Below are 22,170 nucleotides of genomic sequence, written 5' to 3'. Positions count from 1 at the left end.
ATATATATATATATATATATATATACATACATACACACACATATGCATTTTACTCATACTGAGTTGCTAGATTTGATCCATGAAATTATCTTTTACCAACATTTATGGTGTTTATGGCCAAGTTAAGTAGTGTGGTGCAAGCGCACCTTCAATATTTTACACATTATGGGAGACATTTAAGAAATGTTGTGCAAAAGATAAAGGTGTTGATCACAGGGAAAACTACTGATACTGGTATTTTTTGGTACAGATTACAAAGTTAATTCAGTCTTATGATTGACTGCCATCTTTTTCCTTTGTACCAGTTTTCAGAAATGTATGTGTGACAAGTGTCAACCATTTGCCTTGCTATTGTAGACACAAAGTGATTCATGAGACCTTCAGAGCAATGAGAAACATAATCCTATCCACTAGCCCTTGCTGAGCCCAGAGAACACTGGGACTTTCATTCCACAGCAGCTGTCCCATGCTGCATAAGCCTGGAATAGGCTATAATTTGTATAGTATGGAAGAGATCTGTACAAGGGAAGCTTATTTATGTAATTTAATATATACAATGTCCAATAATGGACGTCACATGGTTGAATCAAGCATAATACTGTTATGTTCCATTTCTTGTGAACTTGTATGAGAATGTCCATAGTTGAGTTTCTGGAAGTCGTTTTTGATGTCCAGAAAGGATTTGTTTTTTGTTTCTGGCACAATAAAGTAGATAAATGCTGCTATGAAGATGCACGTAACAAAGAAAAACAGGAAGCAATACTGGTCTAATCCATTCTGGAAAAAAACAAGAAAATAGAGTGCATATGATTTGACATTATCTGCACATACAGACAACAGTTACAATAACATAAAACATAACATCACAGTGGTTTCTTTGGAGTATTACATCAAACTGTGTATGTGCATAACAAAGAAGGAATATTTTAAGGGTTGGATACCTTAAATCGATACTGACAATGCCGACATCCATATCCCTGACATGAGGACAACGAACCTGTAACGATCAACACAGCTGCAACAATTCCAATAAATGAACCTCTTGTCACGCTACAATTATGTCACTTTCAAGGGCCACACTGTGATTCCTGCTGTTAAGGTGGTAATTTAAAGATCCGCCAGCTGGACAATGCTGTTTATAAAGCTGTTTATAAAGCTTACTAGATTGTGCAACTGGCGTATCCTTAAATTACCACCTTAACAGCAGAAATCACAGTGTGGCTCACGTGATTGCAGGTCTTGTTTTCAAGCAGACGGTATTAGAGCTGTGTCGGCCATTGCAGGCTCCTTGTCATCCTGTCGTGAACACGGATGACGGCATTGTCATTATCGATATAAAGACTACCACCGTATTTTAATTGCTGTTTCATTCATCTTATCAATGCTAACGTGATGGGCAAAGACTGCCACACATGTATCTAAAAATTATGAGCACAACAAGCCCAAGAATGATGTACTACCATCTATCAACCGTGCTCATTAGGAAGACAAGTAAAACAATTAAGGCAGGAGTGGGCGGGATATACAGATGTGTAAAGTACAAGGATTGATTGGGGGACAGAGACTATAAGAAAAATCAACTGTGACAGACAAAATTTGAGAGCTCTTAAGGTGCAGCCATTGACAATAAAACGTTATACTGGTGGAATATTGAAAGAGCACCATAGAGTTATTTATAGGAATCTATAAATATTAAGGGTGTGCACCGGCCACTTTTGGGGTTTTGGGTTCTGATTAGCTTGAGGTTTTTGGTTCTGATTTGTTTTGCCAAAACACCCCACGAAAGGTTTTGGTTCTGATTTTGGGTTTTGATTTTTTTTAAAAAAAGTATAAAAAGTGCTAAAATCCATATTTCGGGGTTTTTTTTCACTCCTACACTATTATTAACCTCAATAACATTCATTTCCACTAATTTCAAGTCTATTGTGAACACCTCACACCTCACAATATTGTTTTTAGTCCAAAAGGTTGCACCGAGGTAGCTGGATGTCTAAGCAAAGCGACACAAGTGGGCGGCACAAACACGTGGCCCATCGTAGGTGGCTGTGTAGGCTTGAATGGCTTTTTTCTGCTCCTCCATCCTCTGCAGCATATAGAGGGTGGAGTTCAAGCACGTCACTAGCTCTTGTTTTAGTTGATGGCAGGGCAGGTTCATGCTTTTTTGATGTAGCAGGAACAGTGAACGTAGTTTAATATCTGATACTAATATTTCTGCACTGCAGGAACAGTGAACGTATTGAATATCTGATACTATTATTTCTGCACTGCAGGAGCAGTGAACGTACTTTAATATCTGATACTAATATTTCTGCACTGCAGGAACAGTGAACGTAGTTTAATATCTGATACTAATATTTCTGCACTGCAGGAACAGTGAACGTAGTTTAATATCTGATACTAATATTTCTGGACTGCCTATTGAAGTGGAATCTCGATGGGATTTGGTACCGGGGACACAATACCTCCATCAACCGTCTAAATTCCACTGCACAGTAGGCGGACTCCGGACGCACGTCTAACACTAACATAGCTGTTACGGCTGCAGTTATCCGCTTTGCCATAGTATGACTATATAGGAGTGGCACTGCAGAGGCAGACAGGATGGCAGTTTGAAAAACTAGGCCCCAAAGAGCACATAATGCCAAAAAAAGAGTTGCAAGATGGAATTGTCCTTGGGCCCTCCCACCCACCCTTATGTTGTTGAAATAGGACATGCACACTATAACAAACCAATCATTTCAGCGACAGGGCCTACCAAACTACTGTGGCTGAAATGATTGGTTTGTTTGGGCCCCCACACAAAAAAAGCTGTTCATCTCTCCCTGTACAAACTAAACTGGCTCTACTGAGGCAAGATGTCGTCCTCATCCTCTGATTCCTCGTCCCCTTCAGTGTGTACTTCCTCATCCTCACACATTATCAATTCGTCCCCGCTGGACTCCACAACCACAGGTCCCTCTGTACTATCTGGTGGGCAGTGCTGTTCTTGATTGAGGAATTGATAATTCATTTTTATGAACATCATTGTTTCAACGTTTTGCGGAAGCAACCTCCTTCGCCGCTCACTGACCAGGTTCCCCGCTGCACTAAAAACTCTTTCCGAGTACACTCTGGAGGGGGGACAACTCAGGTAAAATAGAGCCAGTTTGTACAGGGGCTTCCAAACTGGCTTTTTTTCCTGCCAGTAAAAATAAGGACTGTCTGACATGTCTACTTGGATGGTGTCAGCAAAGTAATCCTCCACCATTTTTTCAATTGTGACAGCATCCAATGCAGCGCAGTAGACATGTCTGCAATGGTTGGCAGGTCCTTCAGTCCGGACCAGATGTTCTCAGCATCCCCGCACTACTTTATCCTCCAAATTTTTGTACTCCATTATATGCAGCACAAGAGAGCGTACCCCTAAACCACACACACTTTGGGACTGCAGAAACAGTGAACGTAGTAATATAGATTGCAGTTCCTATTTTTTTGACTGCAGAAACAGTGAACGTAGTAAAATAGATTGCAGTTCCTATTCTTTGGGACTGCAGAAACAGTGAACGTAGTAATATAGATTGCAGTACCTATTTTTTGGGACTGCTGAAACAGTGAGCATAGTAATATAGATTGCAGTTCCTATTTTTTGGGACTGCAGAAACAGTGAACGTATAAATATAGATTGCAGTTCCTATTTTTTGGACTGCAGAAACAGTGAACGTATATAAATATAGATTGCAGTTCCTATTTTTTGGACTGCAGAAACAGTGAACGTAGTAATATAGATTGCAGTTCCTATTTTTTGGACTGCTTAAACAGTGAACGTAGTAATATAGATTGCAGTTCCTATTTTTTGGGACTGCAGGAATATATTGCTCTAGAATATTTTTTATACTTTTTATTAATTTTTTTATATTTTTTTTTTAAAAAAAAAAAAAAATGTAATTTTTTTTTTTTTTTAATTTTTAGAAGATTTTATTATAATTATACAATTACTATGGACTTAGCCCAAAAAAACTCAGGAGAAAAGCACCACTAGCACCACCTGGACTCAGCAGGACAGACACTGGCCAAAGCACCACTGGAATCAGCAGGACAGAGCACTGGACAAAGTACTACTGGACTCAGCAGGACAGAGCACTGGACAAAAGGACCACTTGAATATAGTAAATTAGTATAACAGAGCACAGGATATCAACCTCCCTCGACAGTGATCACAGGGAGAATGAAGATGGCTGCGGCCGCGAGCCGGGCATTTATGACATCCGAGTCTCGCGAGATCCGACGCTGAGACTTGGATGTCATAGCCTCGTTTTGGATTCGTTTTGGCGGCCGGAAGTACCCGAACAGTGCTCGGATCCCGTCGGATCCGCACTGTTCGGGTGGACTCGGAATTTCGGTAATCCGAGCCCGCTCATCCTTAATAAATATATGAAGCAACATTTATGATTCATAACATAAGTATGTTAAATATTTCTCGCTGTTTGTCTTTTGGGTGCTATTAGATGCAGTATTGTTAAACAATCTTGGTGTGTGATATTACTTGTAATCTGTGTCTATACTGTGCCCTACACTGAATCACCTTATTTCCTACAGTGGCCTAGTGGTTAGCACTTCTGCCTCACAGCACTGGGGTCATGAGTTCAATCCCAACCATGGTCTTATCTGTGAGGAGTTTGTATGTTCTCTCCGTGTTTGCGTGGGGTTTCCTCTGGGTGCTCTGGTTTCCTCCCACACTCCAAAAACATACAGTAGGTTAATTGGTTGCTATCTAAATTAACCCTAGTGTGTGTGTGTGTGTGTGTGTGTATGTGTATGTTAGGGAATTTAGTTTGTAAAGCTCCAATGGCAGGGACTGATGTGAATAAATTCTCTGTACAGTGCTGCGGAATTAGCGGCGCTATATAAAATAACGTGATGATGGATGATCTATCTAAGAAGGGACACCACTATATTTGGACCTCAAGACAGTCCAAACTCCTGGATATTGTGCAGATGGTGAATCACATTCATAAATAGTACTTACTACTATGAATGGGAACGTAATTCCGATTGCGAAAAAACTTATCCAATTTACAGCTCCTCCTATCATGTATGCTCCAGTCCGTGATGATTGTGTAAATAATTCTGCAGCTAGAGTATTTGTAACACCGCCTAGGAATATAAAAGTATATTTTTAATTATCAAGTAAAAGATCTGATTAAAGTACACTGTAAAAATATGCATTTATAATTTGTTATATATATGAAACCATAGAAGCTACAAAAAATCATAAACATATTTTTCTTATTAAAAATACTTTATAGTATCTGTACATTGGTTGTGACGTTTATGATACTACTATATTTACTAGAAGACAGAACACAAACCTCATCATCAGTCTTCCCTCCTGCATACTTCACTTTAACCAGTTATTTAATGTTGTTCATCATTGTATTTTTACCATGTAAAAATTCGGGTTAGCGAAATCAAATGTGGCAAATTGAAAAAACAACCGTTTTTGAACAGTTCGGGAATTAGTAAATCTGTAGGCTTAAAAATCGCCTATAAAAAAATAGTGGTATCACTAAACCACACATTAGTAAAACTAATTTTTGTGAGAATCTGTCTATGTTTTTAATGAACTTTGGCATCTTCAAAACGGGCTCGCTGTTAATATTCCTACTTATTTTTTGGAGCTAGTGTATTGTTCTTACTTATGTTTTGGCTCTAGTGTTTATCTGTGTGGGCAGCACAGTGGCCTAGTGGTTAGCACTTCTGCCTCACAGCACTGGGGTCATGAGTTTGATTCCTGACCACGGCCTTATCTTTGTGGAGTTTGTTATGTTCTCACTGTGTTTGCGTGGGGTTTCCTCCGGTGCTGCTCCGGTTTCCTCCTACACTCCAAAAACATAATGGTAGGTTAATTGGCTGCTATCAAAATTGACCCCTAGTCTCTCCCTCTCTGTCTGTGTGTGTGTGTGTGTGTGTGTGTGTGTGTGTATGTCTATATTAGGGAATTTAGACTGTAAGCTCCAATGGGGCAGGGACTGATGTGAATGGGGTTCTCTGTACAGCGCTGTGGAATTAGTTGCGGAATATAAATAAATGGTGATGATGATGATGATCTGTGACTCTAGCAAAATGTAGAAAGCATGTTACCTGTCCTCCTTTCCCATTCCTTTGGCTGAAATAATGTAACGCACTGGGTGAGTTACTGTAACATTTTGTTTTGTTTTGGTTTTTTTTATTTTAATTTAATGTAATGAGAAAGTAGTAAGTATTAATTTACAAAGTACGTAAAGAAGGTTATTATTAATGTAGTATTTCTATATTACTTGTACATCTTACATTTTGCCTAATTCTATGTATTATTTGACATACATTACTACATTTATGTACAGTGTATTTTTTCGTATTGTTATTTGAAGCAAGTGTTTTTGTGCTCGTTTGCCTGCTAGAAGAGACACCCAGAGAGTAACCTCGGGTGCAGCAGTTATCTGTCCATTAATGTAGTTGCGGAGGTTCACAGACTGGAGTATCATGGACTGTGAGTATATGGGTTCTTGGAGTGGAGCAGGGAGAGAGATCACTCCCTGAGAGGACAACCAATACTGTGATCAGTCACGCACTTAGGGGGGGGTCCTATTGCCCCCTGTACGGCATCAAAACTTAGTGTTTTGTGTCTTATTAAGCACCGTAGACGCCTGCACAACATTCTAGCAGGGCCATGGCTGCAGTAAATGTGACAATGGTAGATATGGAGCTGCTGTGCAGGCAAGAAAGGCCAAAGATTGTGTTTGAATTAAAGTCCCTTGTTGTTTATTTAATTACATGATGGCTTGGTGTCCATTTATTTCATTGCTGGTAACTATAAGCTACTACATCACCTACATATGCAATATATTTACAAAGGAGGGGATGAGAATAACACCTTACCCCCACCCTCCAGGAAACAGGGGATGCACAAACATGAGAATGTTAGAGTTCTGCATTTTACAGTCAGATATGTGCTTTGAATGTGATATATTGTTATATCTAAGCTACATTTCGTTTTGGTATGAGTAAATAGACTTATTTACAGAATTGTAGTTATCAAACAAAAAAACCTTGTAAATATTTTCTTTTACTTTATTCACAATAGATTTAATTTACATCTTACTATTGTGGGTAGCCAATAGTTTCATATAACTCCCTTCACATGAAATATGGTGATGTTAAAATTTGCATCATTCTGTTTACAGATATACACTCAGTAGCCACTTTATTAGGTACACCTGTACACCTGCTTGCTAATTCAAATAACTAATTATCCAATCATGTGGCAGCAACTCAATGAAAGGAAATATGCAGATATGGTCTAGAGGTTCAGTTGTTGTTCAGATCAAACACTAGAATGTCAAAGAATTGTGATCTAAGTGACTTTGCCTGTGGAATGATAGTTGGTGCCAGACAGGGTGGTTTGAATATTTCAGAAATTGCTGGTCTCCTGTGATTATCACCACAGAATGGTGCGCAAAATAAAAAAATATACAGTGAGTGACAGTTATGTGGGCAAAAATGCTTTGTTAATTAGAGATGTCAGAGAAAAATGATCAGGTTGGTTCAAGCTGACAGGAATGCAAGTGTAACTAAAATAACCATGTGTTACAACAGTGTTATTCAGAAGAGCATCTCTGAATGCACAGCAAGTCGAACCTTGAAGTGGATGGGCTAGAGCAGCTGAAGTCCACAAAGGTTCCTCTCTGGTCATCTAAGAACAGATTGGAAAAAGGTCTGGTCTGATGAATCCTGATTTCTGATTCAACATACAGCTGGTAAGAATTTGGTCTAAGCTTCATGACTCCATGGATTCATCCTGCCTCGTGTCAACCACGCCGGCTCCTGGTGATGGTGGGTGTAATGATGTGAGGAATGTGTTCTTGGCACACATTAGGCCCCTTAAGTGTGAGCATTGTTCAAATGCTACAATCTTCCATAGTATTATTGCATGTGCATCCATTTATGGCCACAGTCTACCCATCTTCTAATGGCTACTTCCAGCATGATAATGCTCCATGTCACAAAGCGCATGTCATCTCAAGCTGGTTCCACAAACATGACAATGAGTTCAGTGTACTCCAATGGCCCTACTTGATCTCAATCTAATAAAGCACCTTTGTGATGTGATGGAGCAGCAACTGCGGGATATGATCATATCTACATGGACCAGAATCTCAAAGGAATGCTTCCAGCACTTTGTTGAATCCATTCCACAAAGAATTCAGGCTGTTCTGGGGAGCAAATGCAGATCCTACCCAGTACTAGAAAGGTGTATCTAATAACGTATATTTTACATAGCTGGCATCTTATTTTCCCTTTCTTGTTTATTCTTACCTGGTCCTAGACCAAAACTTAATATAAAAGCTAGGATAGCAGCCAAACTTAGATAGGGCATCCATGAATAAACATTCTGAAAAACAAAAATAACATCATTATATATAAGGTCTTGCATGTATATATTATCCTCTTTGTAGAAAGGAGAAAATATCCTATCCTGGTGCTCTTTTATCTAATTTAAGATGTGTGTGAAGTCACTGCTGGCCCAGGGTTCTGAGAGAACCTTAATTAAACACACAGTATAGATATTCAATTGGTCAGTGCTGTAACTTCACAGCCTCATCAATCAAATTACTGTAGAAATTATTCTAAACCTAATTCAGTCACATAAGATGAGTCAGTTTATACGAATTATAAACCTTCATAACATTCTATAGAAAGTATTTCCAATAGTAGAGATTTGGGGAAAAGCTGCTGTTTAACTTATACTTTATTTACATTTAATCACAGTCTTTTTCTTGGGCCTTTTAGCTCCGCTTCAGTTTTCAGTTATCAGTTATTATAATCCATACCTGTAATGTGAGTGTCAATTGTTAATGCAATGCACCAAAAAGGCCATCATACTGTATCCTCCAATAATTAGAATCCGTCTTCCAGCTCTATCTATGAGTAGACCCTACAGTATAGCATACAATAAAGGTCATATACATATGTAATCAATATAAACAGCCATACACATCATGAGAACTAATAGTTGATAAAAAAAAATGTTTTTCCACCTCTACCTAAAAAATCCCTGTATTGAGTACTGAATACATATAACAAGTATATCCCATAGTAACCATTCATTATCCTTGTACTTTATTTTATTGCTTCATTAAGATCAGTTTTAACATAGATATATAAAACAAAACAAAAATCATGTATTATACTACGTTGGATACATTGCCATTTCATATTTGCCAACAGTCTGTATTTTTGTACTTGAAAACACCAGATATGGGCATGGTTTGAGTTGTCTGTTGTCTGTCTGCCAGAGTGCTCTGTTATTCTTTCTGTGGATGTACCTGTTGTTTATGATCTAGAATATATGCCAATGAGTATTTCCTTCCAATTTAGTTATATTTATGCTTCTAGGATGCATTATAACCTTTAATACATGATATTCCTTGTCACTAGTCAACTCTACTTACACATGTCATAGCAGTAATACATTCACAAACACCAGTTCCCAGTGTGATGTAAGGAATACTTTCAGTAGGAATCCCTGATTGTTTAAACACATACTCAGCATAAAAATAGATCTGTAAGACAAAACGTTATAAAAAAAACTGAATCTGAAATAATCCTGAAATTCATATTTTGATATTTTTCAGAAAACATGGATTTTAATAGATAACCTTACATCGAATAGAATCTCACAGTTTCAACTATGTGGAATATGCAGACTAGAATGTACTGAATGGATCATATACTGACTAAGGTTTTGGTTTTGGCAAAACCGCCCTTGTGTGTTTTGGTTTTGGTTTTGGATCTGTATTTTTTTAGAAAAATTGCTAAAATATGCTAAAATCACATAATTTTGCTCTTTTTCTTGATCCTACATTATTATTAACCTCAATAACACTAATTTCAAGTCATTTGCAGTCAATGTTGACCACCTCACAGGTCACATTATTATTTTTAAACACTTTTGGTCAAATACTGCAGTGACCTAGCTGGATGCTAAGCGATAGAGCAATGACACAAACACACAGTAGTTCCTACCACATCTAGGACACATTGGCACACAGCAGTGGCAGAAAAGAGAAGTCAGAAGAAAAGCCTGCAAGGCCTAGTATTTGTATTTCAGCAATGACAATTAGCAATGGAGCTCTCCTCTTTGTGTGTTACCTATATAACACAGTAGAATTTGACTGCAGAATTACACCAACCCTGCCAGCACTAGTATTTGTATTTTTCTGCAATGAGAATTAGCAATGGAGCTTTCCTGAATGTCACTGTAGACTTTGTTGAACACTGCTACCCCCCTCCTCTTTCAATCCTATCTATTTGCCTGCCCAACTGCTCTACACACTGTGCTACCCATTCTGTGTCCCTCTTTCAAATGGTGCTAGATCGCTGTGGAGGGCGGTATTTATAGATTTCAAAACTCGCAAGATCCGAGATCCAAGGACGTAACGATGACGTTTTGCCTCGTTGTCGATTACGAAAAGCGTGAAAGTACCAAGCCGGCTCGGTTCGGTACTCGGATCCCCTAAGTTCGGGTGTGTTCAGTTCTCGAGGAACCGAGCCTAAGCATCTATAATACTGACCCATAGTCGGTATGTAACCCTTACAGTCACCTGCACTATAGTCCATAAATTTTACTTGTTTACCTAGTCTTGGGGGGGTTCCAAAGGACAAAGTACACATGGACAATGCATTAGGTGCAGCTTACATGAACCTGAGATGCATCATGGGGATTTATTGTTCTGTGTACATGGACTGCCCAAAGAGTTTTAAATCACAGTCATATAGATAACAGCACAGTCATATAAGGGAATTTTTGCTTTAAATTTAGATCAGGAAGGGGCGTGGGTCTGCCTTTAATGTATGATCTTTTTGAAGGTTAAAGGGCTGCATCTTTGGCCGCTGAAGTGTACCAGGTTGCTTATCACTGTGCTAGAGGAATTTGCTAAGGGTAATCTTGCATGCTTGTTGTAATATTTATATAGCAAATGCATTGTTTTAAAAAAATAATACTAGTTTACAAAAATGTTATATATGCTTTGCTGTTACATGTTTGAATAAATCACTGGTGTTTACTTACTGCATTAATCCCACAAAGTTGCTGTCCAATATTGGTCACGATAACCGAAATTAGCTGCCATTTAACTGACTGATCGTAGAACAACTCCAGCATTGTTTTTTGCTTCTCACCATTTAATACATGTGATTCTTTCTGAATATCATCCATCTCCATCTGGTAGTGGAGTGAACCATAAAATGATTTCAGTGCTGTTTTGATAAAAACAAAAAATGCTTTGTTTGCCTATTATTGTATTCTGCAATATACAGTATACTAAGCAGGGCTTCTCAGGACAACATTAAGTGGGCATCAGTAAAAATAAATAAACGAAACAAGCTCTGCTTCATGATATTGATCCTAAATTAATTTGACACGTCCTACCTTTCTGACATTGATAATAATTTTTTTTCTCTATTAGCAGATATCTTGGGCTTTCAGGAAAGCATGGTAGTGCAATTAGCTGTATTAAAGCTGGTATGGCGCACGTAGCCAGTAATAATGACCAGGAGTTTTCACCACCCACACCTCCCTATTGAAAAAAAAATAAAGCAAAATAATTATTCATCTAATGCATATAAAAAACCTTAAATATTAAATTAAAGTGTAGAAGAAATATTGTTGACTGTCTTAAGGTTCCTTAAAAAAATTAAATCTAATATTCTCAATATTATATATGAATTTTAATTCATCAAACTCTGACTGTTAACCAAAAAGTGATACTTATAAGAAAAATAATTACTTAAAAAATATGTGAGATACCTGTAGATTCGGTGTGGCCACATTATCTTCAATATTGATGTAAATATGTACAATGTGCTTGTTTTGGACTAGTTATATGCAAATCACAAACTGTATTTTTATCTCCTCATTTAATTTTTTATCTTTATTGCCCCTTCTTATATGGGTTCAAATCATGTGTCTTATTTCCATCTGTGTAGCAAAAAATGTTTTTTGATTATTATTGCAGTACCGTGTTAGCCAGAAAAATCTATGTGATGTTAAATACTTTCATGTCACAAAAGACAAAAGTATTATAGGAGTGATACCTTTATTGGCTAGCCAATAAAAATATTATATTTGCTTGCTTTCAGAGCACAGAGGTCCCTTCATCAGGCAAGTTTTTACACACGGGGGTGTCCAGAGTCTTCTTTATTGTGTGTCTGTGTAAATTCATCAACACTTCTCTGGACCAGGACACAGTATGACAGATATAAAAGTCCCAATACTGAAAGGTCTTTTTAAAAATGACAGGGAGAGAAAATATGGGAATTCAAGCTGATAAGAACATTCCAGTCACTGACTAGAGGGCTTAATCTAACACCTGGATGTATGACCCACTACATGGACACACTTCACACCCCACAGCAGAGTGCAGACCTCTGAACTCGTAGGACTTTTACTCTTCCATCCATAACAAAAAACACCTTTTATTACTTTAGCTTATCTTGATGATGTATTTCCTCCCTGTACAAATTTCTTGATGTAACAGCTCTTAAATGTTGTGCCTTTTTCTCAGTCCTTCATTTGTAAACTTGCCTAATGAAGGCACCTCTGTGCTCTGAAACGTAGCAAACATAATATTTTTTTTTTTTGGTTAGACAATAAAGTTATCACTCCTATAATACTTTTGTCTTCTTTGACACAAAAGTATTTAACATCACCTTATTTCCATCAGAAGACAGGAACAATATTTTTCAAAACATATTATTATTAATAATTATTAGAGCTTGTGTAACTGTGGATAGTCCATACCGTAAACCAACAACCTGTCCTGTCAAGATCCCAACAGTGAGGAAAATATTAATGGCCACTGTTGTGAGTCCTCTTATGTTCTTTGGAGCTATTTCCCCAAGATATAATGGCTGTACACACATTCCAACACCTGCAAAAGAAACATACACTGTTTGCAATACTAGAATATAACATAATGAACATTAGATCATAGGGATGTTATATGCAATAAGTAGCACAGCCTTTACGTTAGTTACTGTTCATTATAAGCAATGGTGCACAGTATCTGACCTAATTTTCCAAGACTTGATAGGTTGTAAAAATGTTTGCATAGTATGGAAAACTGTAAACAGTGAGGGCCTGAGTCATTAAGGAAAGTAAGTCAAAAAAAGGAGTAAATGTTCTCCAGGACAAACCATATTACAATGCAAGGGGTGCAAATTAGTTTATTATTTTGCACATAAGTTGAATAAATACTGGCTGCTTTTTATGTAGCACATAAATACTTGATAGCTTTATTTTTACACTGAAATGTAAAGTTGATCTAGGACATGTCCTACCCCAACTATAAATCTGCCATCACATTTTACATTTACCTCCTCCTTCAGTGCAACATGGTTTGCCCAGATGCAAGTTTTTATGCTTTGCTCTCCTTAATGACCCAGGCACAGGATGTGTAGCAAAGTTTTTTTTTTGTTTTTTTAGAATTTCTCTGTCAACCTTAAATGCAAACTTTAAAGTAATATAATGGGGAAAAATATATGTTGTGCCTTCTGAAGGAAACAGTTCTTCATTTGCCCCTATTTTATAGACCATAATATTTTGCAGTCTATAACATTCACTTAAGTACTAAACAATGTTTAAATATTCAGATTTACTTAGAATTTAAAGTACTGAATAATATAAGAAGTGGAATTTTGGTGGCAATGGTGATATTAGTTGCCTTCCACTGGGTATGGGTTCTGCCAATTGTAGAAGAATTAAATATAGTAAATTACTATGAAAATCACAGGACACCTGTAAGTCGCAAGTCACTTGGCATAATGAGCAGAGCGAGATGCTAATATTCAGCTTAATGCAACAGGACAGTAGGAGGTAAACTAAATAGATGGAATAAGTGGTAACTTTGAATAAAAACCTTTATATATATCTTTTTAAAGAACTACTTGGTTTATGTGTAGCTTTATCTCATTGTAACAGCAATGGACGGATCAGGAGCATTCCTAGCTAAGTGCCATCTGGAATGAAATTGCTTCTAAATGCAAAAATGAGATTTAATTGCAGGATGAGTTTAAATGGAATGTAGGGGGTTAAGTGAGCACTTTAAGGTGGTGCTTTCCCTGTTTGTAGGTGGCGCAGCCTATTTCTCACTGCAAAATAACTAGATTGTTATGGGTGCTGAAGAGGCTCTGGTAATCGGGAGTCATCCTACACTTTGAATTGGATTGTCTTTTTATCTTCTAGGTGCATTGTTATGCTTTATACCCATGTAATGTAAATATTGAAAGACACACACGTGACACAAGTAATAAAGATAGTTTTGTGGTAATTTAATAGAAAAATAGAAAAAAAGTGATAATAGGACTTTTTTTTAAATTGTTCCTAACATGTTGATTCCTACCTCTGCCTGTATGCTGATTTTGTAGGGGCTGTTCCCAAAACTAGAATATGAGGGTTCTCCTATGTATGCATGAGGCAAAGAAATAGGGAGATACTTGCAAATAGTAATGTATTGTGGGGGATGTATTTTGAACTTTTGTATGCTTGTCAACACATTCCCTGTATATCAGTGATAGGCAACAGGTGGTCTGAGGACCGCTTGCTTTATGCTTCATCAGCTCCAACTCTTAATCTCTGCACCAAGCTTCACCCACAGCCCCCGGCTCCTATTAAATAAGGAGGCTTTGCTTGCGTTCAGTAGAGAATAGGACTGAACTTGACCCTATTCTTTGTCTGGAGCAGCCAACTTCTGCATCATGTGACCTTCCCTGTACAATGCAGGGAGGGCACACAATGCCAGCAGTACAGTAGAGATCAGAGGGGAATACAGTCTGCATCATGTGGTCTCCCTCCTTCCTCCAAATAAGAGAGCGGCGTAATTCATACTCACTTCATTAAGTTAGAATTAGCTAGTAGTTCAGGTTAGTAGTCGGTGGTCATTGGTAATCCAATAATGGGTGAGTGCAGGGACAATTTGTATGGAGTCTGATTGATGGGCAATTTTATGGTGACTGGAAAAACTGAGGGGTGCTTTAGGAAAAGTGAGAAATGGAATATGATTGTGTTTTGAGTGCATGGGCATTATGAGGAGTGTTTAGGGGTGAGTGCGGCGTTTGAGTGGCTTTTGGAGAAATCTGAAGGATGTTTTGGAGTGTATGTGCCATCTATTCTAAGGGCATGTGTCATCATTTTCTTTGCTTAAATGTATTTTGAACTTATTACTGAGATTAAGGATAATTTGTAGCCCCATTGAAGGTTAAAGGGCTGAACATATGGCCACTCAGGGTTGTCTTAATACATGGGCACACTGGGCATTTGACAGGGGGCCCCACGAGCATAGGGGCCCCATAGGATTACCAACTTTTCAGTATATTATTCCGGGAGATTTATTCATAACCTTCAAAACCTCTTTTTTAATACGTTTAGGTGGACTAATCACCTCAGTATCAGCTGTTATCTGTACATGCAATCTTGCTGTTGCGAATACATATCTTGACCTTGAAAACAACGTACATGCACTAATTGTACATAAGTGGGTGAATGGTGTATAGGTAAAGCCCCAGTGCACTGTTTTGCCCAGGGGCCTATAATGCTGTTAAGATGGACCTGTGGCCACTTGAGGTGAAGTATGTTGTCTATCACTGCTATATATAGTTCTAAATAGTAAAGTCAAAACGAAGAACTAACTTTAAATGAACTTTACAATTTCCCAAATATGTGTATTTATCATTGTTAAAAGTGATCCACAGCAGGTAAACCTTGGATCAAATCATGCAGTCCAGAGAAATAAAGAAGCTGATACAATTCCTACTTACATTGAATGAAATGGTAATTACATTTACATTTTATTTACATTAAAAAAGTCTGTGCAGAAACTGATTTGCTAATTCCCAAGACATGACAGAAATCATTTAAGCAATTTTATTGAACACTGAAAACCGGGAACAAACAGTAATGCCTTCAGGACTGTGACAGGCTTGATAAATGGCCTATTTTATTAATGGTAAACAAAGAACACTGGGCTGTCAGAGTGAGAAAGATTTAATAAGAAAATGGTCTCCCATTGAGTATACCTTTGTGGTTAATCCACGGAAGTTTTTTTTTTTGCTCAAATTTACATTCTCTCAACTTTGATGACCTAAATTTTACATATGACTATGCAAAAATGCAAACCCGCAGTAGAAACGCAAACAGTTAAGTGTGTTAATTCTCTAGTTAAAGAGCTATGTGTCCAACATATTGAGCAGCTTTTAATGTACATGGTGAAGCAGTATTGTATGTAAAAAGTAAAGCTGGGTACACACTATAGAAAATTACCAACGGCTGAAAAGTTTCGATGATCATGCAGATTCGAGTGTACACACCTACACGACTTACCTTCAGATCTGTGCTTTTCATCTGTCATAACCATCTACTAAAAAGATTGTGACGCTTCCTACAATGCTGGTTATGAGCACATACACACTTTAACATTTCCCCGACATGGTTCCATCATTGTTCATGATTTTTAGTCAGTTTATAAAATCATTACTAGGTGCTTTGGAACCGTAAAACATGATTGGGGGAGCGTACAACGCAATATCGGACCTAACAGTCATTTATCGTGTGATTGGCCCAATAATTAGTTGAAAACTTGTAGTGTGTTGTTACGAGCCGCGGCGGTACTCACAGCCGCCGCGGCTCGCTTCTGGTGCCCTCTGGCGTCCCAGCCATCACCTTGACGACCAGGACGTCATTTCCGACTAGGTCCCGACCACTGCCTTGGCAACGGTCGGACGCTTCCCTCTGTAGCGCCGCGCCCCGGCAACTGAGAACAGCCGGGCGCACGCGCAAATGCAGGTAATAACCTGCAGGCTATTAGGGCTTAATGTATTAATTAGTGAGCTCCTGTAGGTGTTTTCAGAGCTAGGCTCTGATTGGTGGCCACCAGTATTTAAGGCAGTGAGGTCTGCAGCCTCACTGCCGGTTATAGCTTGCTGTTCAGTTTGCTGACCTGCTCCTGGTTTCCTGTTGTCCTGTGGATACGCTGTTTGGATCTCCTGTGTATTGACCCCCTGCTTGGATTTGGACCCTGCCTGCTTTCTTGTGACCCTGACCCTTCTGGCTTGTACTTTGGACCATGCTTCGTTGCCCGTGACCCTGACCTCTGGCGTGTTTACTGACTATCCTGCTTGCCTGTAACCCATAACCATGGCTACCGTTTGACTACCCGCTGCTTTCTACCAGTCTCCTGGCCCGCTGCTGTGGTCCTGCATTACCAACCCACACTACGCTTGGAGCTAAGTCCTGGGGGCATCTGAGTACCGGTGAGCGCGTCAAGCTCTAAGGGAAAGGCGGCTGCTATAGGCGAAGAACTCTAGTCATCTAGTTCTGTGGGTTGGTGATCAGGGCCAGCAGCCTTACGTGTAACCAGATTAAGGACAAGTACTTTGATCGCCCTTGTACCTGACATGGGGATTATGCTCCCTACTTGCCTGCATATCTGTGTATGATCAAAGCCCAATGTGTCACTGGCATAAATTGTGGAACACACCATTTTACGTTGTGTTATTGGGGTAGGAGTTCAATAAAGGCTTCCAGCCAAAGAGAATGATAACCTCTATCTACCTAGTGTCCTGTAAAAAGAGAGGATCTATTGAACTTGGAATAGATAGTCTGTAAGCTCAACTGGAGCAGGGGCTGATGGAAATAATTGTCTATAAAGCACTGCATAATAAGTTGGAGCTATATAAATAAAATAATAACAAATACTGGTAAAATATGGCAAGTAAACTTATGTCAGCACACTAAATTTGTTTTGGACTAATGTTTTTTGTCTTTATATTGTAAGACAAAATTTTCATTTTGTTTGTTATTTTAAAAAAATTAGTTCTTTAGTTTTTATATATGCTCATTTAGTTGTTCATTAACATAACATTTGACTTTATTCACATTTCTGCATACAAAATGGTTTACTCCTATAGACCTACAATCTAAGTGTAGCTTCTGTAATGTCACAAAGCACTAACACTCTAGTGAGTGTTGATGTCACAATGATGCTCTATGACTAAAGGATCACCAGTTGTTCCACTACTATTACTACATAAACCCTATTCATCTAATCATATTGTGTCTCCTTGCCATTCCTTGAGACAGCACTTAGAAAACTAGTTAATGTTGACCTTACAGCCAAGATCACAAGGCAACTTGTGACATCCCTTACTACCATGCTACTGGTACATTCCTTCCTCACTATAATGCACTATATTGTAATATGTTGTGCACTAAGAGTGTTGTACATATTACAAAATAGTGCATTATAGTCAGACATAATGGTACAAATTCATCTGCCTCTTAACGGGGGGAGGCAATGCATTTAGCTGGACATAATATTTAATGGTCAACTTTATATTATTATAGTATTATACAAACAGACTATTGCAACATTCTCTTGTGCATTCCTATATTCATGCCACACCTATATATTTGCTTATTTTACTTTTAATCATCTAAACATGTGGCTCTCAGTTTATTAATCAATGTCTGGAAAATGTCTGCACTCTTATAGCTATTTAACTAACAGAATCTACAACATTTATAATATAAAACATATGTAATATTATTGGTGCAGTCCTTCTTGTCATTTTTATACCATTAGTTTAATGGAACTGTATTGAAATAGGTACATATATATTACCTGCATTAACGCCTATTAGGAATCGCCCAACTATCAAAAGTTCAAATAATCCAACTGGCTGTGCAATTCCCATGAAAAGAGCAGCAAGAATTGCTAAAACATTATTCACCAGTAGAGCCTGTTTTCTGCAATAAAGATGAGCAGACAATCAAGTATAGTCAGGAAATCAGAAATCACATATATGTTCTTTTTTTCAAATGAAATTAATATAGAAATGTAATTCATCCACTCCATTTCTTGTCACTGTTCTTTGTCACATTCTCACAGTTTATACAAGTATTACAACTCGGCACAGGTAAGGAACAGTGCATCGCCAGGCCCTATATAAAAATTTGGGTAGTAGCCCAACTCTCCGGCCTTCTGAGAGGAGAGTGGTGGCCTCTTCTGAGCAAGCGAGGTCAGGTGCATGTGCCCATTGCCCAGTCGATGAACCATCATATGCTCAGAAGAGGTCTACTCTCTGCTCTTTTGAGAGCAGAACTAGGACCTTGAGGGTAGCTGGGGCCTCATAGGGATGGTGGGATGGCCTGGTACCTCCAAGCCCTCTAGTGGCCACACCCCCTGTAGTTCTGTCACTGTTCCTGCAGTTCCGTCCAATCAGCTTCTCACTGATCAGCACTGCTTGTATTTAAAAGTTGTCATTGCTGCAGATTCTATGTTGAAATGTCAGATGTCTGCTTTTGCACAGAAATCAACATGGATTTCTATGATTCAACATGGATATGCAAATTATAGAAGTTAGGGACACCACAGTCATGCAATGTATTTTTATCTACATAATATGTAGATGACAGGTCCTCTTTTAATAACTAATTTACAGATTACATATTGCTCAAAAGTGTGATTAGGAAATTAAGAGACTTGTAAGTACAATTACCTTAAAACGTGATTGATGATTGGTTTATTAGTTTGTAGTACACAATCATAGAGTAACATGGAAACATGCTAATTGGCATGGGGACCAAAGTTTTAGTTCTTATGTGTAGATAGCGTGAGGAAAGGAAGGAATACAAGGTAAAATATGTGAGTATGGGAAGCTGATGGTGGAGGCTGTATAAATGATAGCTTCTAGCAATGTAAATGAAGTGGTTGGATCCACACCCAGGGACAACCACCATATTGTATGTGAGTGTGGGCTACTAATATAATGATTGAGTCAGGGTGGTGGCTATTCATTTATAGAAGGGTGATAGTAGTTACTATTAATTTAATGATGTCATGGTGGGACCTGTTTAATGCTGGGGTGGCTGGGGGACTATTCTTTGCATGTAGGACCTTTTGAGGGCTATTTATTAAATGTGAATGCAATTTAATATCAGGGCTGGGTGGGGAAAAATAGGCTTATTTATTTCAATATCCCCATTGATAATCCACGTTCCGGTTTTGCTTACAAGCTACTCTCTCTTACTTCCTCCCTCGGGCCTCTTCCAGTGGACTGAATCCTTTACTCATCAGGATGGCCACTGCCTTGATCTTGTTTTCTCTAGACTGTGCTCGGTTTCTGATTTCTTTAATACTCATTTCCCCCCTTTGGGATCATCACATTATCAGCTACAAGCTCTCCCTAAGTACCTTAAACTCTACCAAGCCTCCTCATACCCGCAGAAATTGTAACTATATTAATTTTAAACAGTTTATCACCTCTCTCCAATTCCTTCTCTTCCCAATTTGCACATTCTCCTCTCCTGATATGTCAGTACCTCATTTTCCCCATACCCTAGCAACAGCCCTTGATCAAGTGGCTCCAGCAACTCTTCATACACATATGTGTCAACTTTGATGTCAGCTGTGGCAAACTAAAGAAACACGAAATCTTGAAAAACCCTCTCGCAAAGCAGAATGTCACTGACGTAAATTTCGTAGCTCTAATGATTTCTGCACATATACTGATATCTACCATTACTATCGAAATGCTCTGGACTTTGTTAAACAAACATACTTCCAATCTCTCATCTATGCTCAGGCTTCTACCCCCAAATGCTTTTTTAAACATATTTAAGTCAACCTTCCCACCCCAAACCCTCGGACTACTATCATTGCCCAAAATCTACTTCAAGGAAAAGATTAATAAGATCTGACTTGAAATGGTATCATCTTCCTCAACAAACAGCACCCTCGATTATTTCTCAGCACCCTCTGAAACTCTCTTTTCATTTAATCCCACAAATAAAGATGAATTATCTACTCTTTTCTTATCTTCCTACTCTAATACCTGTCCTCTTGATCCTATATCCTCACAAATCAGTAGATCTCTGTCTCCTGTGCTCATTCCAACCTTAACTACACTCTGTAATCTCTCTTTCTCTCTACTGGTATGATGTTTCCATCATTATTCAAGCATGCAGTGATTACTCCTATTCTGGAAATACAAAATTCTGACCCAAACACTCTCTCAAATTACTTCTCGAGAGAATTGCCTACTCTCGCCTCACACACTCTCTTTTATTACACAACCTATTGGACCCTCTTCAGTCAGGCTTTCATTCCCAACACTCCACAGAGACTGCGTTTACTAAGCTTGTCAGTGAGCAGATCACTGCTAAAGCTAAAGGCCATTACTTGCTTGTAATTCTCCTGGATCACTCTGCTGCATTTGACAGTGCTGACCACTCTCTTCTCATACAAATACTATAATCCCTAGGTCTTTAAGACACAGTCCTTTCCTGGTTCTCATCCTACTTGTCTAATCGCTCTTTCAGTGTTAGTTTCTATGGATCCACCTCTGCTCTGCTTCCTGTATCAGTTGTACCACAAGGCTCAGTCCTAGCTCCTCTGCTCTTCTCTATCTATACCACTTCTTTTGTAAAACAAATAAGTTCCTTTGGATTTCGGTATCATCTCTGTGTTGGTCCGCATTACTTACTGTCTTTCTGCCATTCTATCTTGAATGTCCTCCTACCAATTTAAACTCAATCTTTCAAAAACAAACAGTTAATAGTTTTCCCAACCACCAACAGAAGATATATACAGACATTTCTTTTTCTGTTGACAATATCATAATAAATCCCACCCCACAAGCTCACGGTATAGGTGTGATCCTTGACTCAGAACTAACTTTGTTCCCCACATCGACTCTATATCTAAATCATGTTACATACATCTCACACAAGACAATGCAGAACCTTTAATTCATGCACTCATCATATCCCGGATTGACTATTGCAATTCCTTTACTGGTCTTGTCCGAATTAGACTCTTACCCCTACAAGCTATTTTGCATGCAGCAGCTAGATTGATTTCCCTTGTAAATGGTTCTTCCACTGCTGATCCACTCTGGCAGTCTCTACATTGGTTTTTACTGATTTTTGTTGTAGTGTTTTTTAAGAAATGTATTTCTATTTTCAGGAACACGCTATACAAGGACAGATATAAAAGATCATTACACACCATAATGATAAGCATCTTACATGTTAAACAGGTTGAGTACAACAAACAAGTGTAAATCCAATATAAATTGGTTCCCTGTTATTCAGTG

General features: G+C 38.4%; 1 protein-coding gene across 1 annotated transcript in view; it reads right to left on the bottom strand.

Moving 5' to 3' along the window:
* Window positions 1-529: 529 nt before the first annotated feature.
* The window catches only part of LOC142156948 (solute carrier family 2, facilitated glucose transporter member 11-like), a 47,189-nt gene continuing 25,548 nt past the window's right edge, over window positions 530-22,170 (bottom strand). Inside the window, exons 4-12 of the mRNA XM_075211155.1 lie at window positions 18,696-18,820; window positions 12,805-12,950; window positions 11,450-11,597; window positions 11,090-11,277; window positions 9,471-9,581; window positions 8,869-8,953; window positions 8,335-8,427; window positions 5,006-5,133; window positions 530-777 (exon numbers count right to left, since the gene is read on the bottom strand). Of these exons, the coding sequence (XP_075067256.1) occupies window positions 574-777; window positions 5,006-5,133; window positions 8,335-8,427; window positions 8,869-8,953; window positions 9,471-9,581; window positions 11,090-11,277; window positions 11,450-11,597; window positions 12,805-12,950; window positions 18,696-18,820 (1,228 nt within the window). The 3' untranslated portion in view covers window positions 530-573. The remainder of the gene's footprint in view (window positions 778-5,005; window positions 5,134-8,334; window positions 8,428-8,868; window positions 8,954-9,470; window positions 9,582-11,089; window positions 11,278-11,449; window positions 11,598-12,804; window positions 12,951-18,695; window positions 18,821-22,170) is intronic.

Source organism: Mixophyes fleayi, chromosome 1 (genome assembly GCF_038048845.1).
Source record: "Mixophyes fleayi isolate aMixFle1 chromosome 1, aMixFle1.hap1, whole genome shotgun sequence".
Taxonomy (NCBI): Eukaryota; Metazoa; Chordata; class Amphibia; order Anura; family Limnodynastidae; genus Mixophyes; species Mixophyes fleayi.
Note: the sequence above shows the minus strand (reverse complement) of the source record. Positions and strands in the feature narration are given on the sequence as shown.